At 44.7% G+C, this 20,279-nt stretch overlaps 1 protein-coding gene across 1 annotated transcript in view; it reads right to left on the reverse strand.

The window, feature by feature from the left end:
- Positions 1 to 722: 722 nt before the first annotated feature.
- Positions 723 to 20,279, reverse strand: part of LOC129092674 (E3 ubiquitin-protein ligase UBR2-like) — a 31,943-nt gene continuing 12,386 nt past the window's right edge. The window contains exons 7-32 of the mRNA XM_054600690.1: positions 20,274 to 20,279; positions 20,047 to 20,167; positions 19,861 to 19,968; positions 19,269 to 19,357; positions 17,934 to 18,032; positions 17,472 to 17,635; positions 17,155 to 17,254; positions 16,774 to 16,902; positions 14,831 to 15,014; positions 12,708 to 12,784; positions 12,117 to 12,215; positions 11,640 to 11,705; positions 11,397 to 11,513; positions 11,106 to 11,169; positions 10,230 to 10,354; positions 9,845 to 9,897; positions 9,579 to 9,681; positions 7,689 to 7,737; positions 7,408 to 7,559; positions 6,919 to 7,018; positions 3,700 to 3,809; positions 3,046 to 3,129; positions 2,475 to 2,659; positions 1,605 to 1,685; positions 1,293 to 1,385; positions 723 to 945 (exon numbers count right to left, since the gene is read on the reverse strand). The exon at positions 20,274 to 20,279 is cut by the window's right edge and continues 57 nt beyond it. Coding sequence (XP_054456665.1) covers positions 723 to 945; positions 1,293 to 1,385; positions 1,605 to 1,685; positions 2,475 to 2,659; positions 3,046 to 3,129; positions 3,700 to 3,809; positions 6,919 to 7,018; positions 7,408 to 7,559; positions 7,689 to 7,737; positions 9,579 to 9,681; positions 9,845 to 9,897; positions 10,230 to 10,354; positions 11,106 to 11,169; positions 11,397 to 11,513; positions 11,640 to 11,705; positions 12,117 to 12,215; positions 12,708 to 12,784; positions 14,831 to 15,014; positions 16,774 to 16,902; positions 17,155 to 17,254; positions 17,472 to 17,635; positions 17,934 to 18,032; positions 19,269 to 19,357; positions 19,861 to 19,968; positions 20,047 to 20,167; positions 20,274 to 20,279 — 2,781 coding nt within the window. The remainder of the gene's footprint in view (positions 946 to 1,292; positions 1,386 to 1,604; positions 1,686 to 2,474; positions 2,660 to 3,045; positions 3,130 to 3,699; positions 3,810 to 6,918; positions 7,019 to 7,407; positions 7,560 to 7,688; positions 7,738 to 9,578; positions 9,682 to 9,844; positions 9,898 to 10,229; positions 10,355 to 11,105; positions 11,170 to 11,396; positions 11,514 to 11,639; positions 11,706 to 12,116; positions 12,216 to 12,707; positions 12,785 to 14,830; positions 15,015 to 16,773; positions 16,903 to 17,154; positions 17,255 to 17,471; positions 17,636 to 17,933; positions 18,033 to 19,268; positions 19,358 to 19,860; positions 19,969 to 20,046; positions 20,168 to 20,273) is intronic.

Genomic DNA, 20,279 nt, shown 5'->3' on the forward strand with positions numbered 1-20,279 from the left:
AGATGTCCCTCCAGGTGGACGGATCATCTACTATATTATCCTTTTTGGGGATGCGGTGAATCATTGCTCCTTTCCAGGTCTCAGGGACTCTTTTATTTTCCAAGCAGACATTAAATAAAGATGTAATTTTTTCGCATGTCTGTGGAGTTTTAAAGGCTTTCATAACTACGCGTCTATGCCACATGCCTTGTTGTTGGGTAGGCTGCATATGACAGTATTTATTTCAGCCAGTGTGAAGTAGGAGGTGTCTGGAAAGTCACTAGGTTGAAATGGTGGCAGGCTACTCAAGGGGTTAATGGGAGAGGATCACTGATTGACGTTCGGCTTTGACATTTATTTTCATAGTACTGCTGTACAGCTATGATGTCACTGGGACAGGGGGGAGTGTCCGGGTATTCACTGTTGTTAAGAATTATCTGGATCGCCTTTGATCTTCTATGCTGCCACAGCGAAGCAAGCTTGTTCCTGCTCACTTTTGTACTGCGGCGCTCCTGCGTTCTGATGCAGAGCTGGGGCTGCACTGTATTTCTAACGAAACACAGTTGTCCCTCGATCCAGACAGCAGCTGAGGATGACGTCATCGGCTCGGGGACGGCTGGTACAGGGGAAACTTTTTCAGGATCCGCGTAACATACTTCATGAACGGGAACCTAGCTGTTTCCCCGATGGCTCACAGTTGTAAAAAACGCCGTTCTTAAAGAATACTCCGTACAGTACTTTGATCAGAAGTATCCACTCTCCTGGGTCTCCCGAACACGCGAAGCACTTCTCCTTCGTGGCCCAGTGTTGAGTCCGGCTCTGAAGGCTCTCTCGCTGTCCTGGGAAAGCAGCCCAAAGCTGCGGGGACAGCGATGGTACGCGGAGAAATCCGTATCAAAAGACAGGGCGCCCGGCGTGACTGGGTCGGCATACCCGGTGGCCGATAGACTCTCCCACCGAGCAACGCTTGTTTGAAAGCGAAGTTTCAGTAGGGTGATCAACATGATCAAAACGAGTTTTCGGACTCTTGATGCATCAACTACATTAACGCTGGTAGTTACAACGGGTGTAGATGTTAAAAAGTTGTTTGTTGGTGCAGCATGCCGGCGAGACGCAGCCGCAGCACACGCACGCACACACACACACACACACACACACACACACACACACACACACACACACACACACACACACACACACACACACACACACACACACACACACACACACACACACATGAGATGTGCTTTGGCGCTATCTAAAACAGAGTGTGTTGATATTACTAGAGCCTCGTTGGCTGCAGTGTCTCTCACCTCTGCCTCACCCGGCAGGTGGCGTGCATAGTGTCAGCTGGCGGTGTGGATGCCCAGCGACAGGTCGGGGTGCATGAACAGAGGGTCGTGACGCTCTGAAACACATGAGGCATAGTCAGACAACACTGATTTACACTGATTGGCTGCTGTCCTGATGTCCATAGTGAGGCCCCGCCCACCTGGTCAGGTAGGGTTGCGACGGCGGTTTTTAGACAAAACCGTCGACCTCTGGATGAAGGCTGCTGCGCACCATGGCTCTGCCGTGACCTCTGACCTCCTGCTCCTCTCCTCCTGACACAAGATACAAGTTACCAGCTGGCCGGCTCGGCTCCACCCACTCTCCTAGGACCGACACAAACCTGTGAAACACAGGTGGAGTCCGAACTGGGAGGACTGTGAGGGAGGAGGAGGAGAAAGGGAGGAGAAAACATTTCAATATTCTGTTGTGTAACCTTCAGTAGATTTGTCTATTCACCTGTGTGTGTGTGTCTTCACCTGTGTGTCTACACTCTGTGTGTCTACACATGTGTAAAAATAGTGTACAGGTGAATAAAAGTGTGTACAGGTGTAAAAACTGTGTACTGGTGTATTTAAGTGTGTACAGGTGTGTACTTTTGTATAAAAGTGTGTACATGTGTATAAATGTGTGTACATGTGTGTAAAGGTGTGTACATTTGTATAAAAGTGTGTACATGTGTATAAATGTGTGTAGAGGTGTGTACAGGTGTATACATGTGTGTACAGGTGTATACATTTGTGTAGAGGTGTATATAAGTATAAGTGTGTACAGGTGTATATAAGTATAAGTGTGTACAGGTGTATACATGTGTGTACAGGTGTATATAAATATAAGTGTGTACAGGTGTATATAAATATAAGTGTGTACAGGTGTGTATAAGTATAAGTGTGTACAGGTGTGTATAAGTGTGTACAGGTGTATACATGTGTATACATGCGTGTACAGGTGTGTACAGGTGTATACATGCGTGTACAGGTGTGTACAGGTGTATACATGCGTGTACAGGTGTGTACAGGTGTATACATGCGTGTACAGGTGTGTACAGGTGTATACATGTGTGTACAGGTGTGTACAGGTGTATACATGTGTGTACAAGTGTATACATGTGTGTACAGGTGTGTACAAGTGTATACATGTGTGTACAGGTGTGTACAGGTGTGTACCTGTTTTTAGCAGCAGCAGCAGACGTGGACGCCTCCAGCTCCTCCAGACTTTGCTGGAAAAGTTCTTTGTTCTCGTTGATGAAATGTTTCTGCATCTCAGACATCTGAGCCATGATCTTCTCCCTCCTGAGACGAGCCATCTCCGCCTTCCTCTTCCTCTCCGCCTTGTCTTTGTCCCGCACCGTCTGCAGGGAGACGACGAAATCATCACCACCACCATCATCATCACCACCATCATCATCATCATCATCACCACCATCATCATCATCATCATCATCATCATCACCATCACCACCACCATCATCATCACCATCATCATCACCACCATCATCATCACCATCATCATCACCATCATCCATCCATCATCCATCACCACCATCACCACCATCATCATCACCACCATCACCACCATCATCATCATCATCACCACCATCATCATCATCACCATCATCACCATCACCATCATCATCACCACCATCACCATCATCACCACCACCACCATCATCATCATCATCATCATCATCATCATCACCATCATCATCATCATCACCATCATCATGGTTCATCTTACCTCTTCGGGTCCCCGTCTGTGGGAGACGCTGACGGTGAAAGTGGACGACGTTCGTTCTCTCATCGTTTTGATGTTTGCAACCATCTGAACACACAAAACCAAACTTCTATGTCAACACCTGAACGTCCTTTATGTCCAACACAATAGAATCACTACGTCCTTTATGTCCAACACAATAGAATCACTACGTCCTTTATGTCCAACACAATAGAATCACTACGTCCTTTATGTCCAACACAATAGAATCACTACGTCCTTTATGTCCAACACAATAGAATCACTACGTCCTTTATGTCCAACACAATAGAATCACTACGTCCTTTATGTCCAACACAATAGAATCACTACGTCCTTTATGTCCAACACAATAGAATCACACGTCCTTTATAGAAATAGAATCACTACGTCCTTTATGTCCAACACAATAGAATCACTACGTCCTTTATGTCCAACACAATAGAATCGTCCTTTACCACCAGTACTTGAAAAAGAGTACTTTCCAGTGGATTAAACTCATCATCAAAGCAGAGTCTAAACATATGTTATTATTTAACTAAATAATATTATATATTAGCACCTTAATTAAAATCAACCTGAGCCTGTAGAACAGATCAGATCTGTAGGGTGTGACATCATAGTGACATCAGAGCTCACCTTGAGGATCCAGGTGATCATGTCTTTGTGAACCTCCAGGTGAGGAGCGTTCTGCAGACTCTCCAACAGCGCCAGGACACTTCCTGAAGTACTGGGAGCTTCACCTGGACCTGAAAACACACACACACACACACACACACACACACACACACACACACACACACACACATCACATCACATGCGAGCTGCAATGGAACCCGGTGAACCCTCTCCACAGGGACCGACCCTGATCCTCACGAGACACTGAAGAGACGTATCAGCCAAGACAACCCAGCAATGTCCAGAGTCTTCAGCATCACAGCTAATCTCCTAACCGCTAACCCGAGGAGCTCTTCAATACCTCAGCAAACAGGAAAGTCAAACCCCAAGACCTCAGGAGACCTGGACCCACCAACAGGGACTCCTCTTGGAGGGCTTCTTCAGGAGACCTGGACCCACCAACAGGGACTCGTCTAGGAAGACCCTTCTTCAGGAGACCTGGACCCACCAACAGGGACTCCTCTAGGAGGACCCTTCTTCAGGAGACCTGGACCCACCAACAGGGACTCCTCTAGGAGGACCCTTCTTCAGGAGACCTGGACCCACCAACAGGGACTCCTCTAGGAGGACCCTTCTTCCAGGAGACCTGGACCCACCAACAGGGACTCGTCTAGGAAGACGCTTCTTCAGGAGACCTGGATCCACCAACAGGGACTCCTCTAGGAGGACCCTTCTTCAGGAGACCTGGACCTCCCAACAGGGACTTGTCTAGGAAGACCCTTCTTCAGGAGACCTGGACCCACCAACAGGGACTCCTCTAGGAGGACCCTTCTTCAGGAGACCTGGACCTCCCAACAGGGACTTGTCTAGGAAGACGCTTCTTCAGGAGATCTGGACCCACCAACAGGGACTCCTCTAGGAGGACCCTTCTTCAGGGAGACCTGGACCCACCAACAGGGACTCCTCTAGGAGGACCCTTCTTCAGGAGACCTGGACCTCCCAACAGGGACTCGTCTAGGAAGACCCTTCTTCAGGAGACCTGGACCCACCAACAGGGACTCCTCTAGGAGGACCCTTCTTCAGGAGACCTGGACCCACCAACAGGGACTCGTCTAGGAAGACCCTTCTTCAGGAGACCTGGACCCACCAACAGGGACTCCTCTAGGAGGACCCTTCTTCAGGAGACCTGGACCCACCAACAGGGACTCCTCTAGGAGGACCCTTCTTCAGGAGACCTGGACCCACCAACAGGGACTCCTCTAGGAGGACCCTTCTTCAGGAGACCTGGACCTCCCAACAGGGACTCCTCTAGGAGGACCCTTCTTCAGGAGACCTGGACCCACCAATAGGGACTCCTCTAGGAGGACGCGTCTTCAGGAGACCTGAAGAAGCGCCCACAGGGAGGGATAAGGGAGTGTGAGTCAGATCGGGTGTCCTGCAGCACGGGGGCCCCACAAGGAACCGTTCTGGCTCCATTCCTCTTCTCCATATACACATCAGACTTCAAATACAACTCTGCTACCTGCCTCCTGCTAAAGTTCTCTGATGACTCTGCATCGTCGGCCTCATCTCGCCGGCGATGAGAGAGAATACAGAGAACTGAACCAGACTTCATAGGATGGAGCCGGCGGAACCGCCTCCAGATCAACTCTGGTAGAACCAAAGAGCTGGTGGTGGACTTCCGCCGGGGAAAACACTGTCCTCCGGAACCAGTGAACATCCAGGGACAGGACATTGAGATTGTGCAATCTTATAAGTACCTGGGTGTTCACTTGAACAATAAACTGGACTGGACTAATCATACTAATGCACTTTATAAAAAGGGTCAGAGCAGACTGTATCTGCTGAGGAGACTGAGGTCCTTTGGAGTGCAGGGAGCACTCCTGAGGACCTTTTTCAACTCTGTGGTGGCATCAGCCATCTTCTATGCAGTGGTCTGCTGGAGCAGCAGCATCTCAGCAGCCGACAAGAAGAGACTGAATAAGCTTGTCAGGAAGGCCAGCAGTGTGCTGGGTGTCCACTGGATACGGTGGAGGTGGTGGGAGACAGGAGGGTGATGGCCAAGCTGTCATCCCTGATGAACAACACCTCTCACCCCATGCAGGACACCCTGACAGCTCTGTGCAGCTCCTTCTTGGGGCGGCTGTGGCACATGAGGTAGAGCGCTTGTCCCGTAACCACAAGGTTGGTGGTTCAAACCCCTCTACCGGCAACGTGCCGAGGTGTCCTTGAGCAAAACACCTAACCCCAAGTTGCTCCCCGGGCGCTTCATTGCAGCCCACTGCTCCTCCGGGATGGGTTAAATGCAGAGAAATAATTTCCCCATTGTGGGACTAATAAAGGATTGATTATTATTATTATTATTATTATTATTATTCACCCCCGGTGGTGAAGGAGAGGTACTGCATGCCCTTCATTCCTGCTACTGTCAGGCTGCACAACCAGCTCTGCTCCCAGCAGACCACATGACACATGACGATAAAAACCTGTGCAATACATTACACTGTGCAATAATAGTTACAATAGTTTTTCTGTCTGTAAATATAATATTTCAGTTATTTTTTGTTTTCTACTGTTTCTTATTGCTTATTTATAATACTTGTTTTTTATTTCATTTTTTATTTTTATCTTGTCTTTCTTTTACTATGTCTCTTGTGTGCACTTTACTCTATGCTGCTGTAAGCCTGCAAATTTCCCGCTGCGGGACTAATAAAGGATTATCTTATTTTATCTTATCTTATCTTTTCTTATCCACCAATAGGGACTCCTCTAGGAGGACCCTTCTTCAGGAGACCTGGACCCACCAACAGCTGCTGTCCAAACATTTGGTTCTTTACTAAAGAGCTGATCCTGATTATTATAATTAACATATAAATAAATGAACATATTTAAAAACTGACAATTAGAACAACAAACACTATGTGTACTGTTTGTTTTTATACTGTGTGTATATATTGTGTGTTTATACTGTGTGTATATAATGTGTGTGTGTATACACCTTATTCTTCTTTTCTGTCCTTGTTTTCTGTTTTTTATTTGTCTATTTCTATGTTCGTACACAGAGCGACGGAAAATCAAAGTCATTCCTTGTATGCGTACGCATACTTGGCAAATAAAGCTGATTCTGATACTGTGTGTATAAGCTGTGAGTGTGTATACTGTGTGTGTATACTGTGTTTGTATACTATGTGTGTATACTGTGAGTTGTACTATGTGTGTATACTGTGTGTGTGCACTGACGTGTGATCTTGCAGGTGTAGTTGAAGGTGACGTCATCATCTCTGCTGCTCTCCAGCTGCTGCTCTTCCTCCAGAAGAGCCAAGCCCACCAGGTGGAGCACCTGTACACATAATATACACACAGAACAACCAATAAACACAAAGTACACACACCGAACACCCAATAAACACACAGTACACACACAGTACACACAATAAACACAAAGTACACACACCGAACACCCAATAAACACACAGTACACACAATAAACACAAAGTACGCACACAGAACACCCAATAAACACACATTATACACAGTACACCCAATAAACACACAGTACACCCAATAAACACAAAGTACACACACAGTACACACAATAAACACACAGTACACACAATAAACACACAGTACACACACAGTACAGAGAGAGGACAGAGTTTGCAGTATCTTATTATATTAGTATGAGTGTTTAGGTGTAACTTAAGGACAGTACACCCCCACATGTCTCACCCTCTGCAGCATGGACTCTGTCCAGCCCCCCCCACTTGGCTCCACGGCCCACTGCAGCACGGCGCCCTCTACAGCCAGCAGCACGTCACACTGAAGCAGGTTCACCAGGCTGCCAAACAGATGACAGAGGGAGGGGGGAGGGGGAGGGCAGGGCTGAGCGCGCACACACACACACACACACACACACACACACACACACACACACACACACACACACACACATTTATCACCATGAAAAATCATCACACAGGTGTAACAATGAAAAAGACAGGTGTGTTTACCTGTGTCCTCTCCGTTCTGTCTCCTCAGCTTCCTCTGAGCCTCCTCAGCCTGCAACAAACCACGCACACCGTTACCACGACACCACGCACACCGTTACCACGACACCACGCACACCGTTACCGACACCACGCACACCGTTACCCACGACACCACGCACACCGTTACCACGACACCACGCACACCGTTACGTTACCGTTACGACACCACGCACACCGTTACCCACGACACCACGCACACCGTTACCACGACACCACGACACCCCCGCACACCGTTACCACGACACCACACACACACACACACACACCGTTACCACGACACCACGCACACCGTTACCCACGACACCACACACACACCGTTACCACGACACCACACCGTTACCCGACACCACGTTACCACGACACCACACACACCGTTACCACGACACCACGCACACCGTTACCACGACACCACACACACACACACACCGTTACCACGACACACGCACACACACACACCGTTACCACGACACCACGCACACACACACACCGTTACCACGACACGCACACACACACCGTTACCACGACACACACACACACACACACACCGTTACCACGACACCACACACACCGTTACACACACACACCGACACCACACACACCACACACACCCGTTACCACGACACCACGCACACCGTTACCACGACACCACGCACACCGTTACCACGACACCACGCACACCGTTACCACGACACCACGCACACCGTTACCACGACACCACGCACACACCGTTACCACGACACCACACACACACACACACACACACCGTTACCACGACACCACACACACCGTTACCCACGACACCACACACACACACCGTTACCACGACACCACACACACCGTTACCACGACACCACACACACCGTTACCACGACACCACGCACACCACACACACGACACCACACACACACACACACACCGTTACCACGACACACACACCGTTACCACGACACCACACACACACACACACCGTTACCACGACACCACGCACACACACACACCGTTACCACGACACCCCACGCACACCGTTACCACGACACCACGCACACCGTTACCCACGCACACCACGCACACCACGACACACGCACACCACCACGACACCACGCACACCGTTACCACGACACCACGCACACCACACCGTTACCACGACACCACACACACACCACGTTACCACGCACACCGTTACCACACCACGCACACCGTTACCACGACACCACACCACACACACACACCGTTACCACGACACCGCACACACACACCGTTACCACGACACCACACACACACACCGTTACCACGACACCACGCACACACACCGTTACCACGACACCACACACACCGTTACCACGACACCACGCACACCGTTACCACGACACCACACGCACACCGTTACCACGACACCACACACACCGTTACCACACACCGTTACCACGACACCACACACACACACACACCGTTACCACGACACCACGCACACACACACCGTTACCCGACACACCACACACACACACACACACCGTTACCACGACACCACACACACACACACACCGTTACCACGACACCACGCACACACACACCGTTACCACGACACCACACACACCGTTACCACGACACCACACACACCGTTACCACGACACCACACACACCGTTACCACGACACCACACACACCGTTACCACGACACCACACACACTGTTACCACGACACCACACACTGTTACCATGACATCATACACTCTTCCCGTGACCATCATTACATTACATTACAGTCATTTAGCAGACGCTTTTATCCATCACACAAACATACAGTCAATAACCCTTATCAATCACCTGATCAATAACTTGATTAGTTTGTGTACCTTGGACTGGTCGGCTCTGCTGTAGTGATGAAAGTACAGGTTGAAGTGTTTGTTCCAGTCAGGACGTAGTTCATACAGACCTCGACCCGTCACACCTGGTTTCCTGGTAACACAGTGGATCTATATCAGATCTTTATATAGATCTATATATAAGATGTGCATATGTTCTATATCAGATCATTATATAGGTGAATGAGTATTTAAGGTGGTTTGGAGGTTGTTAAGGTGGATTTGTGTTTAATGTGGTGCTGTTGAAGGTAACTGACTTGAATGAAGCAACACTGTCGATGACTCTCTCCAGACCTGTCTCCTTATTCCCCTGAAGAGGCAGAAAAAGACAAAAATGAACTGTTTGTAGGTAAACAGACAGACGGGTTAACAGACAGACAGGTAAACAGAAGGACAGGTAAACAGAAGGACAGGTAAACAGAAGGACAGGTAAACAGAAGGACAGGTAAACAGACAGACATGTAAACAGACAGGTAAACAGACAGACATGTAAACAGACGGACAGGTAAACAGACAGACATGTAAACAGACGGACAGGTAAACAGACAGACAGGTAAACAGACAGACAGGTAAACAGACAGACATGTAAACAGACAGGTAAACAGACAGACATGTAAACAGACGGACAGGTAGGTGTCTCACATTCTCTGGCAGAGCCTTCACCAGCTCGCTGTGAGCCATGGGTCTGATTGACAGCTGGTGGATGATTTCTCTTCTGACCTCATCGAAGGGCTCCACCTGGCCGACACCTGACACGTAGCGCTCACCTGTAGCACGCACACACACACTCCATCTGATTTATCACAGTTCATCCAAAGGGGAACATGAACGTCTGAACCACCTTTCATCACAATACATCAAATAGCTAGACAGATCAGCGGACATGTTCCACCTGTTTAACATGTCGCCATGGTAACCGACGTTTCCTTTTAAACACACAAGGTGTGGTTTCTTCTGCTATGGGCTCTTCATCAAACGGGGCGGCTGTGGCACATGAGGTAGAGCGCTTGTCCCGTAACCACAAGGTCGGTGGTTCAAGCCCCTCTACCGGCAACATGCCGAGGTGTCCTTGAGCGAGACACCTAACCCCCAGTTGCTCCCGGGTGCTTCATTGCAGCCCACTGCTCCTCCGGGATGGTTCAATGCAGAGAAATAATTTCCCCATTGTGGGACTAATAAAGGATTGATTATTATTAATTATAAACCCATCACAAATGAGGGCTTTGGTGACACGAGGTGTAAAAACCAACGTACCCGCTGATTAAAACACTAAACATCTGTGTTGGTGTGTTCCGAGGACACAGCGAGTGGAGCTGCTGCTAACGTTAGCTCAGATGTTGCTTTTGCTGTGTTTTCTGAGATGCATTGTGTTTTTGTTCTCAGGTCCGTCGTATGCAGCTCAACAAAATGTATAACATAGGTCCAGTCGAATATTGGACATTTTGATGCGGAACAGTTAGATATTAAACCTTTAAATGAATATATAAAATGAAGGTAAAGCAGCACAGACGGACTCACCAATGACCATGATGACGAGGTGAAGCATCTCCTCGATCAGAGTGTTGTTCTGCTGGACCACATCCTGTCAAAAAACAGAGTGTCAGAGACAGTAGACACGCCTCCACACACATCCTTTACAGAAGAGCCACTGGAGGGCCTCATATACTGAGGTCTGTTGTTCCATGCTGCTGTCGGTGATGTGGTTAGTGTTACTCTAGTGTTGAACTGTAACCCTGGCTTCTGGATGTGTCGTGATAACGCTTATAGTTGCGGCTGGTTTAGGTCCATAGTTGGAGTGTCAGTACTGACCTTGTTAGCTTCTCTGTATCTTTTCCTGCAGTCAGCGGAACTGAAAATGTGAAAAAGTTCGAATCGACTGAGAACGATCATCAGGAAGTGGTTTGGATCCATCATGGACGCCCCGGCCTGGAAGGGAACAGACAGAGGAACAGATTTAAGAGACCACACACAAAGTACACAAGAAAACTACAAATAGAGATGTATTTTTGCGTATATAATTGACCAGCCAAGCAGGGTAGAGTCCGGTTCTACCTGCAGCATGATGATGTCCTTGTCGAACATCTCCACTCGGCACTTGACGTTGTGATAATAATAAATCTGAAACACACAAAGACAACTTCACTGAATAGTATGAATATTTTTAGTGATTTACAGAATACCAATGAAAAAGATAAACATATAAATATATAAATACATTGTATTAGTTTCTGTTCTATAATAATAATAATAATAATAATAATAATAATGATTATCAATTTGTACAGGTTTTAAGCCGTCGGAGTCATACACATCTTTGTTTAAAAGAACCAAATGACTCCGGTGTCCACTGTGATGAGTATTATAATTATTGATTTTTAATTATAATTATGATCATATTAATATTAGTTGTATTAATAATACATGTGACATGCTGGATGTGTAATATGGGATGTCTGCTCCTCGTGACTTAAACCGACCCTCAGCTGATCAGCTGATCACGCCAGCATCGTTTAGCTGGTCTCAACTCACCTGGTTGATCAGGGAGAAGCCGTTCCTTCTCCACATCCCAGCATGCACCTGGGCACAGAGCACCAGACAACGGAGGGGCAATTCGATCAGGAGGGGGGGCTGAGTTCCCCCTAAGGGGACACACACACACACACACACACACACACACACACACACACACACACACACACACACACACACACACACACACACACACACACACACACACACACACACACACATTAACACTGATGTATTGATTTGATCCAACATCCTGGGTTTTAGAGAAGAACACAGCTGTGCTCTTTTTTAAAACATGAGCTTTAATTATTTACAACTGAACATGGAAGCTGTCACCTTAGATATGAACAAAACATTAAAACAAATAAATGAATGAAGAGCCAGCTGTTAACTCATGTTTACAATGTTTACTGAGGGAATAAATCAAGAGAGAAGTAGAGTCATGTTCTCATAGACTTCTATACAACCAGAGGAGTCGCCCCCTGATGGACAGCAGAGAGAATGCAGCTTTAACACTTATTTCAAACATATTTATGTCGTTGATCAGCTGACACACTGGGATTATTGTTCATCAGCTGATGTAACACAGACAGACGGGTAACTGACCAGAGGAAGCTGTTCAGGGAAACGAAACGCAACTTCTGTCCTGCTGAGGAGAACATGGAGACCTGAGGAGACGCAGATCAAAGACATGTGTGTTACAGTGTTACTGTGTGTGTTAGTGTGTCTGCAGTAACTGTGTGTGTTACAGTGTGTCTGCAGTAACTGTGTGTGTTACAGTGTGTAAGTGTGTGTGTTACAGAGTGTATAACTGTGTGTTACAGAGTGTATAACAGTGTGTGTTACAGTGTATAACGGTGTGTGTTACAGAGTGTATAACTGTGTGTTACAGTGTGTGTTACAGAGTGTATAACAGTGTGTGTTACAGAGTTTATAACAGTGTGTGTTACAGAGTTTATAACGTTGTGTGTTACAGTGTATAACGGTGTGTGTTACAGTGTGTGTTACAGAGTGTGTTACAGTGTATAACGGTGTGTGTTACAGTGTGTGTTACAGAGTGTATAACAGTGTGTGTTACAGTGTGTGTTACAGAGTTTATAACAGTGTGTTACAGAGTGTATAACAGTGTGTGTGTTAGTGTGTGTTACAGAGTGTATAACAGTGTGTGTTAACAGTGTGTGTTACAGAGTTTATAACAGTGTGTTACAGTTATAACACAGAGTATAACAGTGTGTGTTACAGTTTATAACGGTGTGTGTTACAGTGTATAACGGTGTGTGTTACAGAGTGTATAACGGTGTGTGTTACAGAGTTTATAACGGTGTGTGTTACAGTGTATAACGGTGTGTGTTACAGTGTATAACGGTGTGTGTTACAGAGTGTATAACGGTGTGTGTTACAGTGTGTATAACGGTGTGTGTTACAGTGTATAACAGTGCGTGTTACAGAGTGTATAACGGTGTGTGTGTTACAGAGTTTATAACAGTGTGTGTTACAGAGTATAACGGTGTGTGTTACAGTGTATAACGGTGTGTGTTACAGAGTTTATAACAGTGTGTGTTACAGAGTTTATAACAGTGTGTGTTACAGTGTATAACAGTGTGTGTGTATAACAGTGTGTGTTACAGTGTATAACAGTGTGTGTTACAGTGTATAACAGTGTGTGTTACAGTGTATAACAGTGTGTGTTACAGAGTGTATAACGGTGTGTGTTACAGAGTTTATAACAGTGTGTGTTACAGAGTGTATAACGGTGTGTGTTACAGTGTATAACAGTGTGTGTTACAGAGTTTATAACAGTGTGTGTTACAGTGTGTGTTACAGAGTGTATAACGGTGTGTGTTACAGTGTATAACAGTGTGTGTTACAGTGTATAACAGTGTGTGTTACAGTGTATAACAGTGTGTGTTACAGTGTATAACAGTGTGTGTTACAGTGTATAACAGTGTGTGTTACAGAGTGTATTATAACAGTGTGTGTTACAGTGTTTATAACAGTGTGTGTTACAGTGTATAACAGTGTGTGTTACAGAGTGTATAACAGTGTGTGTTACAGAGTGTATAACAGTGTGTGTTACAGAGTGTATAACAGTGTGTGTTACAGTGTATAACAGTGTGTGTTACAGTGTATAACGGTGTGTGTTACAGTGTATAACAGTGCGTGTTACAGAGTGTATAACGGTGTGTGTTACAGAGTGTATAACAGTGTGTGTTACAGAGTGTATAACAGTGTGTGTTACAGAGTTTATAACAGTGTGTGTTACAGAGTGTATAACGGTGTGTGTTACAGAGTGTATAACAGTGTGTGTTACAGAGTTTATAACAGTGTGTGTTACAGAGTTTATAACAGTGTGTGTTACAGTGTATAACGGTGTGTGTTACAGTGTGTGTTACAGAGTGTATAACGGTGTGTGTTACAGAGTGTATAACAGTGTGTGTTACAGTTTATAACAGTGTGTGTTACAGAGTGTATAACGGTGTGTGTTACAGAGTGTATAACGGTGTGTGTTACGAGTGTATAACAGTGTTGTGTTACAGAGTGTATAACGGTGTGTGTTACAGAGTGTATAACGGTGTGTGTTACAGAGTGTATAACGGTGTGTGTTACAGAGTGTATAACGGTGTGTGTTACAGAGTGTATAACGGTGTGTGTTACAGAGTGTATAACGGTGTGTGTTACAGAGTGTATAATGGTGTGTGTTAGCATGTGTTTACCTGCCAGCAGTCTGCAGACTGGTAGGTGTATGGATACTTTGTCCTGAGACACCTGGTACCTGAACGTCTCGACACAGTGACCAGCAACACTCAAGCTGATTGGCTGCTCACCGTCTGGAAGGCCGTTGTGACAGTGACTGAGCGCGCTCAGACACTTCCTGTAGGCCTCGATTAGAACGTGCTCCTGAATATATTAAAAACAAGTAATCATAAAAGCTCAATACGGATAATGACACCTGTGTTCATCTTTCTGTATGATTTGATCTTGTTTAATCATTGTTATAACCTAAATATAAATGTGGAACCAAGAGAACAGCTGCTGTATTTACCATGTACCACATAGTAAGTAGTACTTGGGTCAATGACAAATAAGGCTTCTAAAAAGATCATTTTAAATTGGATGTAATGCATATTTTTGAGTGTGGAACAATGCTGTTAAACAAGTCTCATTTGTTAAATTACTTTTCAAAGTGGTTATATTCATTTTTAACAGTATTTTACCTTCACTGGCTAAAAAATGTCAGGTGGCGCAACCGAATATTTGTTAAAATATATATAATTTCCTACCGTTCATTATAACTGAAATATTTGGCAGATATCGATTCTGTGGAATCATTTAAGGTATGTTGACCTCACATGGGTCAATATGTTTAGAACCTTTAAGGTATGTTGAGTGAGCCGTGTGTGTTTGAATTAAGAGGATCAGAGATCACATGGAACTCCTCCGTCTGTGATATGAAATTAATTATTTAAAAACCTGAAAGGTCAGACTACTGTGTAAAGTAAGAACTGACAGCCATGTTTGTAGTTTCCCTTCATAATGATAGTTTGGGGAGTGTGTTTGGAGGGAGGTGTTCAGAGATGAAGAGCTGGAGTCTTTCTACTCGTCAGTCTAGTTCTGCTGTTCATAATGAAGAGATGGATAACTTTTAAAATCTACCATACTTTGTTAGTTTCTCATCATTACCAACCCTGCCTTTAACTTAAAACTATTAAAACATTTAAAACTGCAGTAAATAATCTCAGAGCTTTAAATATTATATCGTATAGTGACATTCGTTGCGGTTGCGCCACCTGACTTCTGCAACTTTTTTCAAATTATTCAGGCATCTTTGACTCCTGTTTTAGTTTTTGTTCACAAATCCATACATGTACTTTTTTAATACAATAAAGAGTTTTATGATAATATAACATGTTTCTAGTTTTACATTGGTTGTACCACCTGACATGGAAAGTGTACCAGCCAACCTATAAGTTAAAGGTAGAAATGTAATCAATATTTGAAAGGACAGCCATAAAGGTCAGCTGAGTTCCTCTTGATGATGTAATAACCTGGAAACTGTTGTGCACTTTAATATTCAAATAAAAGTCACATATTTACATTTGAAGAATGCAAATTGTTGGACAAAAGAGTTTAAATTGTCTAAATTGCTTTGAACTATAGGTATTTGTAAAATGTGGTTCATTTGAAAGATTTGAACAATAAAATCATGCCATTGTATTCATTTTTATTTTTTTTTATAGTTTTTTTAGTCTGTTCATTTGCTAGGACAGTTGCTCTGCCACACATTTTCAGGGTTGAGATGCCAAAACATAAAATAATATATATTATTTGAATGTACTGATAATGTGTTCAAACTCATTAGCTTCTATTGAATTAAAAAATACATGTCATAAATTAATAAAATTACTCTAAAAGGAAATAATGGGCTCGGACACCAAAATATGGACGTCATGTCATTGACCCACTTGTATGGAGTACTATGTAGTGTGTAGTAGTACACCAGTCCTAAAAGTGGAGCACCACTCCTGGATCATGGAGATGATGTGAGTCAGTTTGTGCTCTATGAAATACTTGTTAATACTTCTATACAGTATTAGGTAGTTAGCAGTATATGTACTACTTGTATCTAGTAGTAGTAGTAATAGTAGCACAGTCTCACATCAGTGGAGCACCACTCCTGGATCATGGAGATGATGTGAGTCAGTTTCATCTGCAGAGTGAACGCTGCCTCCCACTCAGGCTCCATCTCTATGTGCTGCCCCACCTGTCTCACCACCGGGTCCATACCCTGAGACAGACAGATAAGGTCAGAGACAAAGAGAGACAGGTTAAAACAGACAGACAGATTTAAAGACAGATAGGGATGGGTTCAGACGGACAGGTGTAGAGAGACGTGTTCTGACAGACGGGTTCAGACAGACAGACTGAAGACAGGTTCAGACAGACAGGTTCAGACAGACAGACTGAAGACGGGTTCAGACAGACAGACAACAGGTTCAGACAGACAGACAACAGGTTCAGACAGACAGGTGTTGGTTACCTGCATACACTTGAGCAGCTCCAGAAAAGCATCCAGACCTTCTAGAAACTTCAGTCTGAGCTGGTCGCTCCACTCAGAGGGTTGACTGATGAGGACGTACCTGCAGACAAACACAGTGAACACTAACTATCCGGTGTACAAACTGGTTTATGATGGGACCATAAACTGGTGTAGAAACAGTTACTAACTGGACCATAAACTGGTGTAGAAACTGGTTTATGATGGGACCATAAACAGTAACAGTGCCTGGCATAGTAACTGGTACAGTAACTGGCATAGTAACTGGTACAGTAACTGGTACAGTAACTGGTCCTAACTTGAGGTCTCCGATGAGGCTCTGGACCCGTCCGAACTTGAAGGCCTGCTGGGCGGTGTAGCGTTCGAACTGGAAGCGTCCCTGCAAGTCTCGGTGGCGGAGGTGGTCTACAAACGTCCTGATGATGGTCGTCATCAGGTTCTGCTCCACCATCAGCATCCGGGCCTGCATCACACACACACACACACACACACACACACGCACACACACACACACACACACACACACACACACACACACACACACACACACACACACACACACACACACACACACAGTTGTCAGATTCTATTGATCATAGCTTATTGATAATGAACATGATGAGCTGTAAACAGAGATGTGGTTTGAGGATGAATTAGATGAAGGATGGACACAAAGGTTCAAACTGACCCTGCACTGTATAAAAGAGGGATTTATCAAATGCAGCTTCAGGATTCACTTTGCAGGAACAAACTGAACTCACCAGCGACGGGACGGTGAACATTTGCACTGACAGGTCAGTGACGGAGAACTCACGGTCGTGGTCGTCGATCACGTAGTCGCACTGCAAGCGTTCATAGCTCTACCAGCAGGAGGGGAGACAGGCAGAGAGAGAGACAGGTGTGTGGGTGGAGGAGGAGTACTCACCATGGTCGGGACGGTGAAGAGCTGAACAGACAGGGAGGTCACTGACACCACTCGCTCGTGGTCGTCCTCCATAAAATCTGTCTGGAGGCGTCTGTAGTTCTAGAGGGGGGGGACATTTCACCTCTGGGTCAAAGGTCGCTGAACTGGTGATATTCTATTCACGGGGATTGATCCACGTCTTCTTACTGTTTGTTTAACAGTAGAAAAACTACAAAACAACTACAGTGACCAGCAGTGTGAGGAGATCAGTCTTCACCAGAACCAACCCTGACTGAAGAACATCCAGGAACTGTCGGTTCTAACAACCCAGGTCACTAGTTATAGATAACTAGTTATAGATAGCTAGTTATAGATAGCTAGTTATAGATAGCTAGTTATAGATAACTAGTTATAGATAGCTAGTTGTAGATAACTAGTTATAGATAGCTAGTTGTAGATAACTAGTTATAGATAGCTAGTTATAGATAACTAGTTATAGATAACTAGTTATAGATAGCTAGTTATAGATAGCTAGTTATAGATAACTAGTTATAGATAGCTAGTTATAGATAGCTAGTTGTAGATAACTAGTTGTAGATAACTAGTTGTATATAGCTAGTTATAGATAGCTAGTTATAGATAACTAGTTATAGATAGCTAGTTATAGATAGCTAGTTATAGATAGCTAGTTGTAGATAACTAGTTGTAGATAACTAGTTGTAGATAACTAGTTGTAGATAACTAGTTATAGATAGCTAGTTATAGATAGCTAGTTATAGATAGCTAGTTATAGATAGCTAGTTGTAGATAGCTAGTTGTAGATAGCTAGTTGTAGATAACTAGTTATAGATAGCTAGTTATAGATAGCTAGTTGTAGATAGCTAGTTATAGATAACTAGTTATAGATAGCTAGTTATAGATCGCTAGTTATAGATAGCTAGTTGTAGATAACTAGTTGTAGATAGCTAGTTATAGATAGCTAGTTGTAGATAGCTAGTTGTAGATAGCTAGTTGTAGATAGCTAGTTATAGATAACTAGTTATAGGTAGCTAGTTATAGATAACTAGTTATAGATAGCTAGTAGGACCGTTCATAGGGTCTGGTGGTTAGGGTTGAACCAGATAACCAGTAGGACCCTTTAGAGGGTCTGGTTGTTAGGGTTAGTTAAAGGTTAAAGGTTCAGGGGTGTTACCTTGGCAAACTGGATGGCAAAGAGCTTCTTGTATTTGAGGTCCATGAGGAGGCTGTTCATCAGCAGCTGGTGGTAGATGTTCCTGGCTCCTACAGAGGGAGGCAACACACATCTGTTACATCTACACACATCTACCATATAGGTAAATACACAGAGTGAATATGTAGTAGTATACATGTAGTATATTAGTAGCAGTATATTAGTAGTAGTAGTATACATGTAGTAGTAGTATACATGTAGTAGTAGTAGTATCATGTAGTAGAAGTATACTTGTAGTAATAGTAGTATATTTGTAGTAACAGTAGTATACATGTAGTATTATGTAGTAGTAGTATCATGTAGTAGCAGTAGTAGTAGTAGTAGTAGTAGTACATGTAGTAGTAGTAATACATGTAGTTTTTTTTTTTTTTTTTTTTTTTTAGTAGTTTTTTTAGTAGTAGTAGTAGTACATGTAGTAGTAGTAGTAGTAGTATCATGTAGTAGTGTAGTAGTAGTAGTATCATGTAGTAGTAGTAGTAGTACATGTAGTAGTAGTAGTACATGTAGTAGTAGTAGTACATGTAGTAGTAGTAGTACATGTAGTAGTACTGACCTTTCCACATCTTGGAGTCGTTGAGCATCAGCTTGTCCACCAGAGATGAGTACTCTCCTTCTGGACCTTTCTGCAGGCCGACCTCACACAAGATCCTCCTCAGGCCATCTGAAACACACAGGGACAATTCTCATCACACACACACACACACAGTGAGGCATTGTGGGTAATGTATGCCAGACGTACCAGAGTACTGTATGATCTGACCCAACCAGCTGAGAGCCCTCAGAGCAAAACACTGATGAGCAACCACAGACGAGTGCATCACCTGGACCCTGAGGGGTTTGGACTGACGGCTGGTGTTCCTCTGTGGGGGTAGAGGGGGAGGGGGGGTAGAGGGTGAGGGGAGGCTTGAAGTGATGTCACAGAGCATATTCACCTCCTCCTTCATGACTCTGAAGTCAGACACTCACCACTAT

Source organism: Anoplopoma fimbria, chromosome 6 (assembly GCF_027596085.1).
Source record: "Anoplopoma fimbria isolate UVic2021 breed Golden Eagle Sablefish chromosome 6, Afim_UVic_2022, whole genome shotgun sequence".
Lineage (NCBI taxonomy): Eukaryota > Metazoa > Chordata > Actinopteri > Perciformes > Anoplopomatidae > Anoplopoma > Anoplopoma fimbria.